General features: G+C 46.5%; 1 protein-coding gene across 10 annotated transcripts in view; it reads left to right on the forward strand.

Moving 5' to 3' along the window:
- The first annotated feature begins 6,843 nt into the window (after positions 1–6,843).
- polr3g (polymerase (RNA) III (DNA directed) polypeptide G) overlaps positions 6,844–20,256 on the forward strand; it is a 44,675-nt gene continuing 31,262 nt past the window's right edge. For 4 of the 10 annotated variants that reach the window (XM_072516260.1, XM_072516261.1, XM_072516252.1 and 1 more), the window contains exons 1-3: positions 6,997–7,136; positions 7,420–7,564; positions 10,087–10,216. In XM_072516260.1, coding sequence (XP_072372361.1) covers positions 7,448–7,564; positions 10,087–10,216 — 247 coding nt within the window. In that variant the 5' untranslated portion in view covers positions 6,997–7,136; positions 7,420–7,447. Of the gene's footprint in view, positions 7,137–7,419; positions 7,565–10,086; positions 10,217–20,256 lie in introns of all 10 variants that reach the window. The other 6 variants (XM_072516258.1, XM_072516255.1, XM_072516253.1 and 3 more) reach the window with 6 other exon arrangements.

A 20,256-nucleotide genomic window follows, 5' to 3' on the forward strand; every position in this document is an offset into this window, starting at 1 on the left:
AGATAGTGGCGGCAATAGATGCAGAGAAAGCATTTGATAGGGTGTAGTGGGAGTACTTATGGGAGGTGTTAAGGAGGTTTGGGTTCGGGAACGGGTTTATTAGCTGGGTCAAACTTCTTTATGGGGCCCCGACGGCAAGTGTAGTCATGGGTCGGCAAAGATCGGAGTATTTCCGACTATATAGGGGAACAAGACAGGGATGCCCGCTATCTCCACTGTTGTTCGCGTTGGCAATTGAACCTCTGGCCATGGCGTTGAGAGACTCCAGGAAATGGAGAGGGGTGATTAGAGGGGGAGAAGAACACCGAGTCTCGCTATACGCGGATGACCTACTGTTGTATGTGTCGGACCCAGCGGGGGGGATGATTGAGGTCATGCAGATATTGAGGGAGTTCGGAGATTTCTCCGGATATAGGCTTAACATGGGGAAGAGTGAACTATTCGTGATACACCCAGGGGACCAGAGTAGAGAGATAGAAGGCCTGCCTCTAAGGAAAGTGGAAAGAAACTTCCGATACCTGGGGATTCAGATCGCTAGGAGCTGGGGAACCTTACACAGACTTAATCTGACACGATTGGTAGAACAAATGGAGGAGGACTTCAAGAGGTGGGACATGCAGCCTCTGTCGTTGGCGGGCAGAGTGCAGGCAATTAAGATGATGGTCCTCCCGAGGTTCTTATTTGTATTTCAATGTCTCCCTATACTAATCACTAAGACCTTTTTTTAAAAAATAGACAGGAGCATCACGAGCTTCGTGTGGGCAGGGAAAGTCCAGAGGGTAAGGAGGGGGTTCTTACAACGTAGCAGGGACAGAGGAGGATTGGCGCTACCGAATTTGGGCGACTACTATTGGGCCGCCAATGTGGCGATGATTCGTAAATGGATGATGGAGGGAGAGGGAGCGGCGTGGAAAAGACTGGAGGGAAAGTCCTGTAAAGGGACGAGCTTAGAGGCACTGGTGACGGCGCCGCTACCGCTCTCACCAAAAAAGTTTACCACGAACCCGGTGGTGGCAGAAACATTGAATATTTGGGGACAATGGAGGCGACAGAGAGGTGTGCGGGGAGCCCTGGTGGGGTCCCCAATCAGGAACAACCATAGGTTTGCCCCAGGAAGAATGGATGGAGGATTTCAGAGCTGGCACCAGTTGGGAATTAGGAGGGTGGGAGATTTATTTATAGATGGGACGTTTGCGAGCTTGGGAGCATTGGAGGAAAAGTATAAGTTGCCCCGGGGAAATTTCCTTAGATATATGCAGGTGAGGGCGTTCACAAGACAACAGGTGAGGGAATTTCCGCTGCTCCCGGCACAGGGGATTCAGGACAGAGTGCTTTCGGGGGTGTGGGTCGGAGAGGGCAAGGTGTCAGAGATATACCGAGAGATGAGGGAAGAGGGGGAGGAGTTGGTGGGCGAATTAAAAGGAAAGTGGGAAGAAGAGCTAGGGGAGGAGATAGAGGAGGGTATGTGGGCTGATGCCCTAAGCAGGGTAAATTCCTCTTCCTCGTGCGTCAGGCTTAGCCTGATTCAATTCAAGGTGCTACATAGAGCACACATAACGGGAGAAAGACAGAGCAGGTTCTTCGGAGTGGAGGACAAGTGTGGGAGGTGCGGCGGAAGCCTGGCAAACCACGCACATATGTTTTGGTCGTGCCCGGCACTGGAGGGGTATTGGAAGGGAGTGACGGGAGTGATTTCCAAGGTGGTGAAGGCCCGGGTCAAACCAGGCTGGGGGCTAGCTTTATTTGGAGTTGCGGATGAGCCGGGAGTGCAGGAGGCGAAAGAGGCCGATGTTGTGGCCTTTGCATCCCTAGTAGCCCGGCGTAGAATTCTACTCATGTGGAAGGAGGCGAAACCCCCCGGACTGGAGGCCTGGGTAAACGATATGGCGGGGTTCATAAAACTGGAGCAGATAAAGTTTGCGCTGAGAGGATCGGCTCAAGGGTTCACCAGGCGGTGGCAACCATTCCTCGACTACCTAGGGGAACATTAGAGGGAAGACAGATGACCAGCAGCAGCAACCCGGGGGGGGAGGGGGGGGGTGGAAAGTTTTAGTTTATGTTAAATTATTAGATTACCATGTTGATTAGTCATTTGTTTATTGTTAAATTTTCTTTACTGTTATGTTTGATTTGTAAAGGGAAAAAATTGTGATCGAAAATTTTTTCAATAAAATGTATTTTTTTTTAAAAACCCTGATTGCTCGAAGACAGCGTGGGCATTTCCTTTGAACAGTTGCAGATCCCAGCTTGGTGATAGGGCAGTCAATGTACTTAGAATGCATTTTCAATAAATAGAATATAATTTTTCCCGTTATTAAAATTCTTAATGTCCAAAATAAAGTATTTACATTATTCTAAAACAAAATATGACACTGAGCCCATAACGATATATTAGATCTGATGACCAAAAGCTTGATCAAAAAGGTAGATTTTAAGGAATGTCTTAAAGGAGGTGGAGAGGCACCAAGATGGAGGGAAGGCATTCCGGAGCTTCGGGCTCAGGCAATGAAAGTGGAGCCACCAATGCTGGAGCAATTAAAATCCGGAATGGTCAAGTTGCCACAATTAAAGAAGTACCGATATCTTGGAATGAAGGGATTTGAAAACAAGGATAACAATTGTAAAATCAAGGCTTGCTTGACCTGCAAAGGTCATCAAGCTTAGGGGACTAGGTGAATGGGACTTAGAAACATCAAAATTAGGGGCAGGAGTAGGCCATTTGGCCCTTCGAGCCTGCTTCACCATTCAATATGATCAGGGTTGATTCTCTATCTCAAACCTGCTTTCTTCCCATACCCATACCCCTTGATGCAATTAAAATCCAGAAAATATCTATCTCTTTCTTGAATATATTCAGTGACTTGGCTTCCACAGCCTTCTGTGGTAGAGAATTCCACTGGTTCACTAATTTTGAGTGAAGACATTTTTTCCTTATCTCAGTCCTAGATGGTCTACCCCATGTCCCGATTCCGCAACCAGGGAAACACCCTCCCTGCATCTTATCTGTCCAGCCCTGTTAGAATTTTATGTTTCAATTGGTTCTCCTCTCCTCTGTCTAAACTCTGTTCAACACAGGCCCAATTGAACAACCTTTCCTCATAGGATAGTCCCGCCAACCCCGGTATCAGCGATATCTGCTGCACTCCCTCTCTTGCAAGTATATCCTTTCTTAGGTAGTGAGACCAAAACTGCACGCAATACTCATAGAATAGAATTTAGAGGAGGCCATTTGGTCCATCGAGTCTGCACCAGCCCTTGGAAAGAGCACCCCACTTAAGCCTACATCTCCACCCCATCCCTGTAACCCAGTAACCCCATCTTACCTTTTTGGACACTAAGGGCAATTTATCACTGCCAATCCACCTAACCTGCACATCTTTGGACTGTAGGATGAAACTGAGCACCTGGAGGAAACCCACACTGACACAGGGAGAACTTGCAGACTCCGCACAGCCAGTGACCCAAGCCGGGAATCAAACCTGGGATCCTGGAGCTGTGAAACAACTGTGCTAACGACTGTGCTACCATGCTGCCCTCCAGATGTGGAATCACCAAAGCTCTGTATAACTTCAGTAAGACATCCGTACTTCTGAACTCAAATCCTCTCGCAACGAAGGCCAACGTACCATTTGCCTTCCTAATTGCTTGCTGCACCTGCCTCTCTACTTTCTTTGACTGGTATACAAGAACACAGATCCCTTTGTACATCTATATTTCCAATATATAACCATTTAAATAGTACTCTTTCCTTTCTGTTTTTCACACCAAAGTGTATAACTTCACATTTGGACAGGCAGCAGAGTTTTTGGTGACCTCGGGTTTACAGAGGATGGTGCTCAGATAGAGAAATGGCTAACATTGTGCCATGAGACATGATGGTAAAAGAGTCTGACAGACTTGTGTGTGAAAAGCTGCAGGATAACATATCAGAAGGTATTACAAGAAATAAGTGAAATCAAAATCAACATAAATAAAATTAAGGAAAATAGTTGGTGGGATGATATTTGGAACTACAGAACAGATATACAACTTGAGGCATGGGAACAAATTATATTGCATTAATTAATGAAAGCCATGCTTATTATTTTATTGTATCAAACGTTTACAATGTTCATGTTGAAGCGCTGGAAAGTTAAAGTGGAGAAGAAATTAGAGATGGAGTGGTTTTTGCGAAAACGGGAATGATTGTTGGGAAAATTATATGCCAATTAATGATTTTATATATTGAATATCTGCCCAATGAAATGAAATGAAAATCGCTTATTGTCACAAGTAGGCTTCAAATGAAGTTACTGTGAAAAGTCCCTAGACGCCACATTCCGCCTCCTATTCGGGGAGGCTGGTACGGGAATTGAACCCGCGCTGCTGGCCTGCAGTGGTCTGTTTTAAAAGTCAGCTATTTAGCCCTGTGCTAAACCAGCCCCTGGGAAGAGCTGGCTAAAGTTTTTTGTGATCCACTTCACTCAATTCAGTGGATCAAAAGGGAGGAGATGCTGAGACAGAGAAATGGCTAATATTGTGCTGTGAGACATGATGATAAAAGAGGCTAACAGACTTGAGTGTGAAAAGCTGCAGCTAACCAAAATGAGTTTCATGAGAAAAGGAAGAACAACAGCTTGTACATCTGGACTCTTCATTGATAAAACTTTCTGCTGAAACAGCTAAAAGAAAACCCTTCAAGGGCAACTAATGCCTCTGAGGCAAAGGATTGATTGTACGAAATAACTGAAAATCTTATAAAAACATGTTTCTGAGATTTCAACAGCAATAACCCCATGGATCAACATTCGCAGAGAAGAGACATGAGTTTGGATTTCAGAGAAGAATAACACACCCTCCAGAGTGGGCCTGACCAGTTTCTTTATTGAGTAGTATTTTGAATTCAAGTTGTGACTCTTGAAACTTATGTAACTGTTCAAATAAGTGCATAACTAAAGGAAATGAGAGCAGGTCCAGGTAGATTAGCAGTGAGGACAGTGAAACATTTTGCAACAAGTCTTGGACTGATTATATGCTCAAGTGGGGGAACAAGGCTAGCTGAACAGCCAAGTTCAAGAAAAAAGAAAGAGGCAAATTAATTTACTCTTTTGCGAGGGATAAAAAGGAAGGAAACGCCACCAGACAAGTTTAAGCAGTTTCTGTCCTATAATTTGACACTCACGAAAAGTTAACAAGTCTGCATGGATTTAGCACAGTGATTGGCTACAGTTGTCCACAGCAAAACACAAACACGTTTTCAAATAAGTCAATGTTCTCAGTTGATATCTTCAGTGACATGTACATGCCATCATATCATGTGGGGAATTTGGTTATCCCCAAAACATTTCTGGGAAGAGAGACAAGGATAACAGTGAAATGAAGTACAGGTGTCAGAGACTAAAAAATGTGAAAGGATTCATAAAGTTTTTGTTGGGAGGTCGTGATTGGTAGGTGAATTTGATGACAAAATCCATGGAGGCAATGAATTACCTTGAGCAGAAGTGTTGCTGTCTCTCTTAAGCACCAGACAAAAATGTATTCTTATTAATTTGCCGCTTCCCTGATCTCTCATACATGCAGTGGCATGGTGCCAGCCTAATTTCTCGAGCCTTTGTTGCTAATGCTATCCTGTTGATAGCCAACACTTATTATGCGGATTTCAGAAAGAAACTATCCTAGATCCCTGCTGACCAGAGGTTATGCAGCATAAAACTTACACAAGCTCCCAGCATTTTAGTATGCCTGCTGTGTATAATATCAAACTCCAGATGACAAATTATGTTTTATCATTCTTGGGATACGCACATCACCCCTGAGAAGGAGGTGGTGAGCCACTTTCTTGAACGGCGGCAGTCCATGTGATTCAGGTTGCAAAGCAATCTTATTAAAAAACGCTCCAAAATAACTTGCAACCTCTTATTTTTACATTGGGATTCACACCGAAGAACAGGGGATACGATGAGCAGCTCAGCAGAATAGCTGTGCTGTCAACTAAACTGCATCAAGGGAAAATGTATTTTATTCATTTGATGTGGGCATTGCTGGTTGGGCCAGCACTTATTGTCAAATCCTAAAGGCCCTTGAACTGAGTGGCTTGCTTCGGCCATTTCAGAGGCCATTTACAGACCCGGAGTCACATATAGGCCACACCAGGTAAGAATGGCAGTTTTCATTCCCTAAAGGGTATTATAATAATAATCTTTGTCACAAGTAGGCTTACATTAACACTGCAATGAAGTTACTGTGAAATTCCCCTAGTTGCCACATTAGTGAACCAGACGGGGGTTTTACACCAATGGTCATGATTAGGCTTTTAATTTCAGATGTTTACTGAATTCAAATTTCTCCATCTGCCGTGGTGGGATTCAAACTCTAATGCCTAGAGCATTACCCTGGATTACTCAGTGACAATACCACGAGGTCACTGCCTGGCCCAATGTTATAGAACATCTTGACTTATCCATTTGTTCCCCATTACTGGAGATCGTCTGGCAAATCATACTTATTTTCCGCAATACTCAATGTATTCTTCACAACGGTCCTTTTCTGTAATTCTTTTTTTTAAAAGGCACAAAGAACTGGGATGCTTATTATTATGGAACTGAGATAGATCTGGTTTTAGAAAAAAACATAATAGTTTCCATATGTTGAACATTACTACTGAACCTAATGAAAAACTGCTGCCCTCAATTCCCTAAGAGAATCCAGAAAAAAACATTCCTAACTTTCAAGATACATATTCCAAATTGTACATTTAAACGTGTATGCAGTCAGTATGTGTCAATTTAGCCTGACAGCGCTGTTTTCGGAATGTATCATGTATAATCCACCCCGTGGTTTTATTTCTTATTGACTCTTCCTGCAGAGGAATGCTGCTTGCATTATTTCAGTGACAGCAGAGTTCTTTAAAGAAAAACGCTGTTTAATGATGAAGTGGTGTTTGCCACATTGCATGGGACGTGGCTCGGCCGGAGGTGGTGCATGCGTGGTTGAACAGTTCCGGTAGCTGGGTGAGTCTGCGTGGGGTGAGCACATGTGAATGTGTGTGAGAGAGAGAGAGTGAGAGTTGGAAAATACCTGTAAGATAACCAGTTTAAATGGAAACACACAATCGGCGGCAGCGCCCCGTCATTGTTGCGCCATTCATTCCGTTCTAGGTATAGACTCCAGCGCGTAGAAGCAATTAACCAACCGGCTCTGAAATCTCCAGCTTTACTTGGGGGAGTCATTGAAAACATATTAAAACACGGGTTGACCAAGAGGGCACTTAGAACTTAACATAATTATTTCAACGAAGCAGCAAAGTGCACTTCTGATTGAGGCGTGGCTACTGGGGTGTTTCAGATCCCGCAGCAAGTGCTTCTGATGCAGTGTCCCTCCAGATTGAGAGGGAGCTGGCTCACTTTGTAACTGCGCCTTTTTCTGTTCTATTTTATACAGTTGGCCTTGTGCAAGGTTTACAGTCGCGATGGCTGGAGGTCGAGGCCGAGGCAGAGGACAATTCACTTTTAATATCGAAGCTATCGGCTTTTCCCGAGGCGAGGTTTTACCTGATACTGGATGTCAACCTCTCCCTTTATTTCCGGTAAGTGTGAGCAGTGTTTTTTAAAGGGGCAATGTCAACCATAAGCAACACGCTGGCAATCTGCGGCTGTTTCTCTTTTTCGACACAATCTTTACAGGGAGAACGTGAACGTGTCAATGCTTAGGACTAGCCCTTCATACAAGTTGGCTCCAATAAAACAGATGTTCATGATTCTCGCACTCCATATTCGAACCTGAGTGCAACCGGTCGAGTTGTATTATGACAAAAAATGGAGCGTTTGAAACTGTTTTTGTTGTTTGAGTCATTGAGGGTAGATTTCATCAGACAGGAGAATGAAGCAGCGTGTTAAACAGGCGGCCCATCCTCTGACCACACGTTCCACGCAGCCGGGAATGTTGCATTTTACTGCCACTGGCTCTTTAAATCAGTGTTAACTGGAACATATCTTTTAGGACTCTGACTTCTTTTTAAATAAGCGGGTGAACTATCACCATGATGTCATTTAATTTATAAAGACTGGGATTAAAATGGTTAAAAAAAAAACACGTTGCAAAAGTTCACATTGCAGTAAAGAAATTCGATGCGTTATCTTTCGCTTGGCCATTGGGTGGTGCTGCAGTTGAGTTTTCAGAGCAAGCTCAAAGAGATTCCTGTAATGCAACCTCTTCGATGTTTAGAATTAGCAATGCGACTGCTTCGCAATTTATTGCCAATAATGTTTACACCGATTTAAATTTATGCTTGTTCAAAAACATAGCAAACATGAATCTTGATGAAGTCACTCGTCCATGCCCTGTTATTATTGGCAACTGTTTTAATATGAAAAGAATGCATTGCCGATATTGTTGTGTCATCTTTATTCTCTCAAGCAAAATCATCCCTCATGCATGATACAATACAATCTAACGGCAGCAGGAAAATGGGGCTATAGGGCTGAATGCTACACTAAGCTATCAGGGAGATATGGCAATCCTTAATGCATTTTTTTGCTATTCTTGATTTGCATGTTCACTTGTGATCGCCCTGTACCTGTCTCATTTTTTAAAAAAATTCCAATGAAGGGGTAATTTAGGGTGGCCAATCCATCTACCCTGCAGATCTTGGGGTTGTGGGGATGAGACCAATGCAGACACGGAGAATGTGCAAACTCCACACGGAGAGTGACCCGGGGGCCAGATGGAATCCGGGTCCTTGGCATTGTGAGCCAGCAGTGCTAGCCACTGTGTCACCCTCCCATGTCTCAAATATGTGATTTTTTTTTTCTCTCCCAAGTAATACACTCAGAATATGTGAAAGAATAGGAAATAAAAACAGATGCAAATAAAAAAGGAGTAGATCATACAGCCCCTTGAGCATACCCTGCTCTTCAGTAAGATTATGGCTGACCATCAGATTTCGCATCAGTTTCCCGGCTGTTCACTCTGACCACTCTACTGAGGGAAATGAGTCCTTCCTATCCATTCTATCTAGGTCCTAGTAATTTTATACAGCCCAAATAAATTTCCCCTTAACTGTCTCTCTTCCAAAGAAAACAACTTTCTTTGGAAGAGGCAGCACGGTAGCCTTGTGGATAGCACAATTGCTTCACAGCTCCAGGGTCCCAGGTTCAATTCCAGCTTGGGTCACTGTCTGTGCGGAGTCTGCACATCCTCCCTGTGTGTGCGTGGGTTTCCTCCGGGTGCTCCGGTTTCCTTCCACAGTCCAAAGATGTGCAGGTTAGGTGGATTGGCCATGATAAATTGCCCTTAGTGTCCAAAATTGCCCTTAGTGTTGGTTGGGGTTACTGGGTTATGGGGATAGGGTGGCGGTGTTGGCCTTGGGTAGGGTGCTCTTTCCAAGAGCCGGTGCAGACTCGATGGGCCGAATGGCCTCCTTCTGCACTGTAAATTCTATGAACTGCGGTCTATCCAAATTTTCCTCAGCTAATGTTCTCCAATCCTGGCAACATCCTTATACATTCCTCTGTACCCTGTATGGATGTAGTTTTACCATTTGGTGACAGTGGTATATGGAGGATGCCACAAAGCAGAATGTTATTCTTGGCAACGGGTTTACTATAAATTGCAGGTTTTCCCATATACCACATTCAATCTGATTGTAAATGTAACCATGCCAAAGCCTGACTTATAAAGTACCCGGTCGTAGCGCATTATGGCACTAATCACAGCTGTGCCTAGTGGGTGGTACATATTTGAGACCCATGTCTTAACTGCAAGTGGGGGGTGGAGCCAGGTGGAATGCTTGTTACTGGATGACTCACACACCTAATGAACTCTTCAATAATAGATGGGAAAGCCCAAGATCTTTCTTTGTTATGGTAGGTTTGCGAATGGTGGAGAAAGGAGAAAATATATGCTGGAAAAATAAAATTATTTTTACCCTCCATACCAAAGGATAGCTTTTTCAATGACAAAATGTTGGAATTCTATGCTGGAAGGAATGGAATGCAATTTGGTATATCGAAAATGTATGTTTGGATCAGGTATGTGCCTATCTGGTTCCAGCTATATTATTGCATGATGTTCTTGTGCTCTATTATAACCTACGTTACCAATCTGTAGCCCACAGAATTTAAGCCTGTCCCCTTGAATACAGGGGAAGATGTAAACTACATTCTGGCTTTGAAGCAGGAGCTAAGAGGAGCCAGCAAGAAACTGCCTTACTACATTGAAAGTGCCATTGCAAAGAAAGGTAAGGAATAGTGTGCTCCATATACATGTAAGAACGGTTTCCATAGATACAGCTGCAGATAGAACTTGGAATTGGCAAGAAATTGCAGTGAATTTACAGCACAGACAAAGGCCTTTTGGTTTAACTGATAAATACCAGTGAGTATGGGCCACACGACAATTTCTATTTTCTTGTTTTTTTTTTTTGATTTGTCAGAGTCTTAGAATTTATGTATTGCTTTGGGGCATCTGTTTAGAGAGAGTTTTTGAGGGGACTTGACTTCCCCACCTTAAAACATCCACGTCCCTCCACTGTCACTGGGTCAAAATCCTGGAACATCCTCTCTAACAGCACTGTGGGTGTACCTACACCTCATGGACTGCAGCAGTTCAAGAAGGCAGCTCACCACAGTTTAGAAGGATGAGGGGGGATCCTATTGAAACTTGCATGATACTGTGAGGCCTGCATAGAGTGGACGTGGAGAGAATGTTGGAAAAACTAGAACCAGAGGACACAATCTCAGACTAAAGGGATGATCCTTTAAAACAGAGATGATTTATTTCTTCAGCCAGAGGGTGGCGAATCTTTAAGACAGAGATAGATAGGTTCTTGATTAATAAGGAGATCAGGGGTTATGGGGAGAAGGCAGGAGAATGGGGATGAGAAAATATCAGCCATGATTGAAATGCGGAGCAGACCCGATAGGCCAAGTGGCCTAATTCTGCTCCTCTGTCTTATGGTCTTGGGGTCTTACCACCACCTTGTTGAGCGCAATTAGGGATGGGCAATACATGCTGGTCCAGCCAGCAAAGAAAAGTAAGGAATAGTGTGCTCCATATACATGTAAGAACGGTTTTCATAGATACAGCTGCAGAGGGAACTTGGAATTGGCAAGAAATTGCATTGAATTTACAGCACAGAAAAAGGCCTTTTGGTTTAACCGATAAATACCAGTGAGTATGGGCCACATGACAATTTCCAAATGGGGTGCAAGCACGGGCTTAGGTAGGATGCTCTTTCCGAGGGCTGGTGCAGACTCGATGGTCTGAATGGCCTCCTCCTATGATGCAGACCAGGAGGGCTCCTGTGGTGCGGCAGGGGAAAAGATGGCAGAGGGACCTGTGATGTCATTGCCCGCACAATGGCCAACAGAGCAGTTGGTGGAATTCCTCAGAGCCGAGTTTAAGCAGCAAAGGAAGGCAGTTTTAGAGCTTCAAGCCAAGGGGGAGAAGATGGAAGAGACGATGACTGACCATGAGGATTGTATTGCCTCGTTGGAGGGTGAAATGTTGATGGAGGAGGGTTAGAAAAAGTTGAGGAAGAAGGTTGATGACCAGGAAAATTGTTCGAGGAGGCAAAACCTGAGGGTTGTGGGATGCCTGAAGAGATGAAGGGAACGCAGGGCACGAAGTATGGCTAAGATGTTTGTGAAGTTGGCGGGGGAGGGGGTCTTTGACCGTCCTCCTGAAGTAGATGGGGCACATGGGTCGCTGAGGAGGAAGTCAAAAGCGGGAGTGCTGCCGAGAGCAATCATCATGAGGCTGCACCGGCACTTGGATAAGGAGAGGATTCCGAAGTGGGAGAAGGAGTGTTGCTCTGTTTATTTGGTTATAAATATGGCGGTTAATAAGGTCACCTTTCTTAATGCTGATTATGAGTATGCTTTCATAGTAGCCAGGTATCTCTCGATACCGCCACAAGGTTCAACCCGAATACCGATCAAAGAGCCAATACACCAGTTAGTTAGTTCAAAGTCAATGGTATTTATTTACACACAGTATGGTTTACTCGTGCACAATAATACTACAAGCTAAACTATCTCTATCACTAACACCTATACTTAACTTCGGATGCCCTCTTGGGTGAGAGGAACAATGGCCGTTGTTCGGAGCTGAGGCTGTTGGGTTCGAAGAGGTAACAGGAGTACAGCTAAGGTCGTCCATCTGGTAGCGAACGTTGACCTTGAACCTACTTGCTTCTGGTGATGCTGGTGGAAGGGTCTCTCCGCTTGAGAGCCGAATCCAAGAGAATGAATCTCGTGGGGGTTCCTTCTTATACTTGGAGGGGCTTCACGTGCTTTTAAGCGGGCCTTAAACTTGGTCCCAATTAATTGGGCAGCTTCTCGATCATTGTTATCGATCTTAACCAATAAAGGGGTGGGTGCCCTGAAGGCTGGGCGTGTCTTAGGTGGCCGTTGGCCTTGGTTTGTTTGTGTCTTTCAGTTGGGGTACTGGCGCCGGGATGTCTGCGACAGTATCAACTACCTGAGTGTTAGTCCTTTGTTCCGCGGAGATAGGCCATCAATATGTTAATCGACCCAGAGTTTCGATTCCGTCTGGTAACTGCTTCCCAAATATACATTCAGGCTCTGTGCCTGCTTGTTGTCTAGTATTGTCCACATTTCCCTACATTCTCTTTGAGCGTCCATTTTGTGTTCTGGAAGTGGCCATCCCAGATGGCTACAGGAGACCTGTGAATGCATCTGGGAAGGCCATGGGATAGTATCTACCAAGACCTGGAAGTGTAGCTGGCCAAGTAGCGGGCTGGGTTCAATAGGGTCAAGGCCCTAGTCAGGAACAAGATGTGGTTTGAGGTCCTGTACCCTATTCGTCTGTGAGTCACGCATGGGGGACAGGAGCATTACTTCAACATGGCAGAGGACCGTGGATTGGGGGACATTTGAGAACATTGGATTTTAGTTGGATTCACCTACATAACCCACCGGAGGTGTTGTACTCTGGGAGTGGGGCTGGGGGGGGGGGAAACTACATGTTTTCATGCTGGGATTTTATGTTGGGTTTTCTTTTAACTACTCACTCAATAGTTAATTATATTAATGTAGAGCTTTGCATCTTTTTTGCCTCCCCATGATGGGGGCAATGTTTGTAATATAAAATGTGTGGACGTGATGGGCAATGGAGTGGTGTGGAGGGGCTTGGTATGACGTGGGGGCTGGGTGGGGCAAAGCGGGTGGAAGGGTGCTTTGACACACAGGAAGTTGGTCTTTTGCCTTGGGTGGGGTCATCCTGTTAGGTGGGCTGGTTAATGGAAATAAGTGGGGGTGGGGGAGGGGGGGAAGAGCCGAGGGGGGACAGGCTGTTCGGGCTGTGTTGGTCTTCTTTGTTTGTGGCTTGAGTGGGTATGGTGGGCCTGGGGAAGTGGGACATTTTGTTTCTTGCGTTTGGGATGGGGAGGGGTGAGTTGTTAACATTGAAGGGATTGTTGTGGAGTAGTTGGCTAAGGGGAATGGCGGTGGCCATTTTGAATGGTTCCAGGAAGTGGGTAGGACTTGAGCCCAGTGTGGTCCATTGAAATGTGGATATGGCTCATCCGGGTGTGTTTGGGGGTGGAGTTGGGGGGAGCCTTCCGATCAGTTTGGAATGTTAGGGGACTGAATGGGCCGATCAAGTGGTCCCGTGTTTTTGCTCACTTAAAGAATTTGAAGGCAGACGTGGTGTTTATGCAAGAGACTCATCTGAAGGTTGTGGATCAGATGAGAATGAGGAAAGGGTGTTTCAATCAGGGTTAGATATGAGGACAAGGAGGCTTGCAGTGTTGATTAGTGGGAAAGTGGCCTTTTCGGCTAGCAGAATAGTGGGGGATCCAGGGTGTAGGTATGTAATGGTGAATAGGAGGTTGGAGAGTGCGCCTGTGGTGTTAGTGAACATCTTTGCCCCCAACTGGGATAATGTAGATTTTATGAAGAGGGTGCTGGGGAAGGTTCCGGACTTTGACATTTACAGGTTGAGGGGGTAGATTTTAATACTGTTTTTGATCCGAGGCTGGATCGGTTATTCCCCAAGTCCTTGAAGGTGTCAGCGATGGTGAGGAAATTGTTGGGGTTTATGAAACGGATGAGGGTGTGGACCCATGGTCGTTAGGTCGACGATTGTGGTGTTGGATCATGCGCCGCATCTTGTGGACCTGTGCGTGAAGAAGGGAGTTTGCCAGCGGCTGCAGTGGAGGTTGGGTGTGGGGTTGTTGGCCGCAGGGGAGATTTGTGAAAAGGTGGGGATGGCTATGTGTACTTACGAAGAGCTCAATAAAAGTGAGGAAATGTCTGCTGCTGTGCTGTGGGAGGCGCTGAAGGTGATTATAAGGGGGGGGGTTATTTCATTCAGGCACATAGGATAAGGTGGAACAATTTTTAAAAATTCATTCTTGGAATGTGGCTGGGTCAGCATTTGTTTCCCATACCTAATTACCCCTTGAACTGTGGCTTGCAATGTCATTTCAGTGAGGGGTCAGTTAAGAGTCAACCACATCGCTGTGTAGATCTGGAGTCACCTGTAGGCCAGACCAGGTAAGGATGGCAGATTTCCTTCACTGAAGGACATTAATGAACCAGATGGGTTGAAGAGGCAGAGATTGGTGGAGGCCATTTTGGCAGCAGATCGGAGGTATTTGGCAGCACCTAAGATGGGGTTGTTGAAGGTGAGGAAGAAACCCCAGATGGCGTTCAAACTTGTGTCTACGGGAAAGGCGGGAATGCTGTATGAGCATGGGGGAAAGGCCAGTATGTTGCTTGCTCACCAGTTGAGGCGGCAGCAAGGAAGGTGGTTGAAGGATTCGGTGGGTAGGGTGGTCACTGAGTCAAGGTAGGTGAAAGGGTTATTTGAGGTGAAAGGGGTATCCCGGCCCAGACGGGTTCCAGCTGAATTCTATAAAAGATATGTTCCAGAACTGGGGCCCCTTTTAGTGGAGATGTTTAACGGCTGGCGAGGAGGAGCTCCCACCCATATTGACACGGGCATCAATTTCACTTCTTTTGAAGAAGGATAAGCATCCAGAGGCGTGTGGATCATATCGTCCGATCTCTTTGAATGTGAATGCGAAGCTACTGGCTATGGTGCTGGCGATTCACATGAGGATTGTCTGCCGGGGGTGATAGATGGGGACCAAATGGGGTTTGTGAAGGGGTGGCAGCTTTTGGCTAATATTAGGAGGCTGTTAAATGTGTTTATGATGCGATCAGGAGTCAAGAAATGGAGGTGATAGTGTCTATGGTCGCGGAGAAGGATTTACACCTTGTTGAGTGGGAGTATTTGTTTGAGGTGCTGGGATGGTTTGGATTAGGGCAGGGATTTGTGGCTTGGATTCGGTTGTTATACAGGCCCCCCCCCCCCCCCCACAGCTAGTGTCCACCCGAATAATATTGGTTTGGGGTATTTCGGTCTGCACCGTGGATGTCCGTTTCTTTTTGAGCTGGCGATCGAGCCTTTGGCAATGGCACTTTGGGCTTCAGACGGGTGGAGGAGTATTGATCGGGTTGGATCACCAGGTCTCCCTATATACGAATAACCTGTTGTACGTCACAGGTCAGGTGGAGAGATTGAATAGGATCATGGGAATATTGGCGAAGTTTGGGGTCATTCTCAGGGTATAAGCTCAATGTAGGAAATAGCGAGGTGGCAATGCTCGGATGTAGGGGAGGGGCTTGGAGAAGTTGCTGTTTCGTCTATTCAAGTCGAGTTTTCAATATTTGGGTATACGTGTGGCGCATAGTTCGGCCCAATTGCATAAATTGAATTGGCGAACTTAGTGGATGGGGTGAATGAGGATTTTAAGAGGTGGGATGTCCTTCCGCTTTTGCTGGCTGGGAGTGTCCAGACAGTACAGACAGCCTTGCCAAAGTTTGTTTATTTTCCAGAATCTCCCGTTTTTTTTGCCCTCTGGATGGATGAATGAATTTATATAGCCGGGTATGGACCCTGGATTAGGACGGTCTTTTTGGTAAGGAAAAGACAGAGAGGGGGGTTGGCGCTTCTGAGCTTGCTGAATTATTACTGGGTGGCGAACGTTGAAAAAGTCAGGAAGTGGACGGTGGAGGAGAGGTCGGTGTGGGGGCAGATGGAGGAAGCCTCGTGTAGAGGGACAAGCTTGAGGGCACTGTTACTGGCGCCTCTTCCATTCTCGCCAGCTAGGGACTCCACGAGCACGGCGGTGGTTTCATTGCTGAGTGTGGAATCAGTGCAGACAGAATTTTAAGATGGAGGGTATATTATTGTGGGCACTGATCTGTGGCAATCATATATTTATCCCGGCGGGTGGGATTCTACGTTTAGGGTGTGGGAGCAGGTGGGGATAGGGTGTTCTAGGGAACTGGTCGTGGGGGGTCGATTTGCGGGGTTGGGAGAGTTGGAGGAGGCGTTCCAGTTGCAGAGAGATAATGGGTTTTGGGACTTGCAAATCGGGTATTTTGTGAGAAAGGAGTTCCGAGTAATCGCCCATACAGGCCTACGCAGTCCCGTTTCCCCCCCCCACCACAAGTTGTCAGCGTCCAGTAGGTCCTCTAATAGCGATTGTTGCGGTGCCCGTGGGTATGTTTTTGTTTCACTACGTCAGAAATTTTTAATTTGCATGTATCTTAACTTGTTTCCCCCGTTCAGTTGGAACTTCTCTGTCAGTTCCTCCAGTGTTGTCAGTTTGTTGTCTGTGCAGAAGTCACCAACTGTTGGTGTAGAGCCCCACCCCCTGTCCTGTCTCCACCTTTTGAAGGTGGTGCCATTTTGGCTGGCGTGAACCTGTGGTTGTTGCAGATGGGGGCCTTGGTGGACATTTTGGTTAGCCGGAGTGCTGTCTGAGCTGGCTCCATGACCAGAGTGTGGCTATCACCACTGGGCTCGTTGAGTGCTTAGTCAGTGGGGATCAGAGCACTGCTGCGGCCAGAGCCCGGAGGGATGTCCCCGTGCAGGAACTCCCCTTCATTCTTACCCATTCAGCTTCTGGTTCCTTTATCCATCCCGTTACTCTTTCTGTTGTTGCTGCCTAGTGGTAATATTACAGGTTTGGGAGACCCCCTTGCCCATGCATGACCATGAAACCATTGTCGATTTGTTGTAAAAACCTATCTGGTTCACAAATATCCTTTAGGGAAGGAAATCTGTAATCCTTACCTGGTCTGGCCTACATGTAACTCCAGATCCGCAGCAATGTGGTTGACTCGTAATGTCCTCCGGAATGGGCAATGAATGCTGGCCCAGGCAGCCACACCCACATCCCATGAACGAATAAAACAAAAATGAGTTTGAGCTTCTGTACTCTGGGGTTTCCCTTTGTCCAGGGGCCAGCCAACATGACCACCTACTATGTGTACGCCATGTGGGTGAGACCCTGTGCGGAGGGTTTCCCTTTGTTCAGTGATCCTCCAAAGTGGTGCCACTGTTTTCCAAGTCGCCACAGGTGGCCTGTTGTGACCAGCCTAAAGCTCTTACCATCCTTGTTCCTATGTTTCCCCTATGATTCTTCCCCCCCCCCATTATTGTCCCCCCTCCATACACTCCTTCCCCCTTTTACCCCCCCCCCCCCCCCCCCCCCCTAGCTGGTATGGTGTGTACTCACACCCTCCCTGTTGCCAGGCGCTCTCTCCTCTGCGAGAGATGCGTCGCAGGAATGACGGAGCAGGGGGCCTGCGATCGGCCTCTGGAGGTGGACCAAGTGCACAGGGCGCTGAGGAGGAGGCAGCAGGCGGGTGAACTGCCAAGGGCGATGGTGGTGCGGTTGCACCGCTTTCTGGACAAAGAGAGGATCCTTCGATGGGCGAGGCAGACCAAGAAATGTTTCTGGGAAGGGAATGACCCCCAGGGAGTATCAGGACCTGGGGTGCCGAGCTGGCGAAGAGGAGAGCCATGTTTAACCGGATTAAGGCTGCACTCTTTGAAAAGGGGGTGAAGTTTGGGGTATTATACCCGGCCCGCCGCCAGCAGGGTAATGCAGTGGTTAGCACTGCTACCTCGGCGCCGAGGATCCGGGTTCAATCCCGGACCCAGGTCACTGTCCCTGTGGAGTTTGCACATTCTCCCCATGTCTGCATGGGTCTCACTCCCACAACCCAATGGGGTAGGTGGATTGGCCACACTAAATTGCCCCTAGATTGGAAACAAAATAATTGGGTACTCTAAATTTAAAAAGATTATACCAGGTCCGCCTGACTTTTCCAGAAACTAGAGCTTTATTTCGACACGCCAGAGGGCAATGGATCTTATGAGGGACAATGGACAGGGAGGAGTGAGAGTACGTGGAACTTTGGAAGGAATTTTGTGTGTTTTCTAAGGTGTTGGTGGGTTTTCCAGGGCAAGTTCTAGTGGGGGAGCAGTGATGGTGAGTGTGCCTTTTGTTACTCCGGAGCAGAAGGAAAGGTGGTTGGAGGCCTTGGCCAAGGCCAACCATGCTAGTTGGGCGGGCTAGTTAACCGGTTCCATCTCTTCATATTTTGAAGAGGGACAAGGACCCTGAGCAGTGTGGATCGTACTGCCTGATGTCACTGTTAAATGTGGACCCAAGTTATTTGAAAGGTGTTGGCAGCCCAAATTGAGGACTATGCGCCGGGGGTGATAGGAGAGGATCAAATTGGTTTTGTGAAAGGGAGGCAGTTGTCGATCAATGTGAGGCGGCTACTCAATGTAATCATGATGCCTTCGGAGGGGCCGGAGGTGAAGTTGTGGTGGCGGTGGACACGGAGAAGGCGTTTGATCGAGTGGCGCGGGCATATTTGTTGGAGGTGCTGGGGCGGTGTGGGTTCAGGCAGGAGTTTGGGGATTGGGTCCGGCTGCTATATAAGGCACTGATTGCGAGCGTGTAGATGAACCAAGTGAGGTTTGTGGTACTTCGGGCTGTATCGTGAGGTGAGGCAGGGGTGACTGCTCTCTCCATTGCTTTTTGCCTCAGCAATAGAGCCGCTGGCAATGGGACTTGGGGCGTTGAGGGGCTGGAAAGAGATTGAGAGGGGGGTTTGCTGTTGAGCACATCGGAGGCATCATGGAGATCGTGGGGGAATTTGGCCGTTTTTTGGAATACAAATTGAATATGGGAAAGAGCGAGGTGTTCTTGATTGAGGCCAGAGGGCAGGAAAGGAGACTAGGTGAGTTGCTGTTTAGGGTGGCAGGGGCGAGTTTCAGGTATTTGGGTATCCAGGTGGCGCGGAGTTGGGTGCAGTTGCATAAACTGAACTTGGCTCAGCTGGCGGAGCAGATGAAGGTGAACTTTAAGAGGTGGAATGTGCTGTCACTGGCAGGGCGGGTGCAGACAGTGGAAATGACAATGTTGCCCGAGGTTTTTGTTCGGATTTCAGAACCTTCCAATCTTTGTTCCCAAGTCATTTTTTAGGAATTGGGAGAAAGTGCAAACTTCACACAGTCACCTGAGGTGGGAATTGAACCTGGGTCCCTGGAAGCTGTGAAACAACCACTGTGCCACCATACCACCCTATTTCCTCTGTTCACAAGAAGTGCAGAGTGATGCTCAAAGCTGCTTTGGAATAATCTGGAAATTTTGAAAAGGAAAAATATTTTTTCAACATTTATTTTAAGGACTCAAAAAGGCCTAAATCACCAAGGTCATAAAGTTGAACATAAAATAATGTCAGTTTTCTGGAACTTTCTTGTTGATCTGCATTCTGTTTGCAGGTGAATTATCAAAGTATTCTATTGTGAAATAATCAAGTCAACTGATCTCAGTTGGCCGAATGTGTCCCTCCACTTGGTCCTAATGCTGCTTGTGAGCCAGGATTCCCATTCCTGCTTGTCCATCTGTGTCCTGCTGGAAAATTAATCCATGGGATGTTGGGTGAAGATAGAATCGGGTTCAGCTGTGATGCTTGGTTGAATAGCCAAATGTTCGCTGTCAAGGCTCAGCATGAAGAATGCATACGTGAACACTTGGTGCTAGAGACTAGAGGACACAGCACTAACCTCCGTATGAGTTGATACCTTTTTAAAAGGAGATGGTCGTCTAATCTTTGGTCCCAAATCAAGGACATCAGGACAGAATGTTGATGAAAAATAACTCCTCAAGAATAAAGTTTAATATTGATCTTCACATTGTGCTGAAAATGAGATTTGCCCTTCATCCCACGATCCGGTTTTGTCGTTTTATCCTGTTCTCTCTTTAGATTAGCCACCAGGTGGCAGCTGAAGCAAGTACCCTAACAGACACATGGTCATTTTACTTTGCAGAGCTGGATCATTGGAAATATTTGAACATTTTTTTAGTTTGAAATTATATCAGTGGATGGGTGTGTGTTCCACATTGCAACATTGAAGAAATGAAGAGTTGATCAGACT

This window comes from Scyliorhinus torazame, chromosome 9 (assembly GCF_047496885.1).
Source record: "Scyliorhinus torazame isolate Kashiwa2021f chromosome 9, sScyTor2.1, whole genome shotgun sequence".
NCBI lineage: Eukaryota > Metazoa > Chordata > Chondrichthyes > Carcharhiniformes > Scyliorhinidae > Scyliorhinus > Scyliorhinus torazame.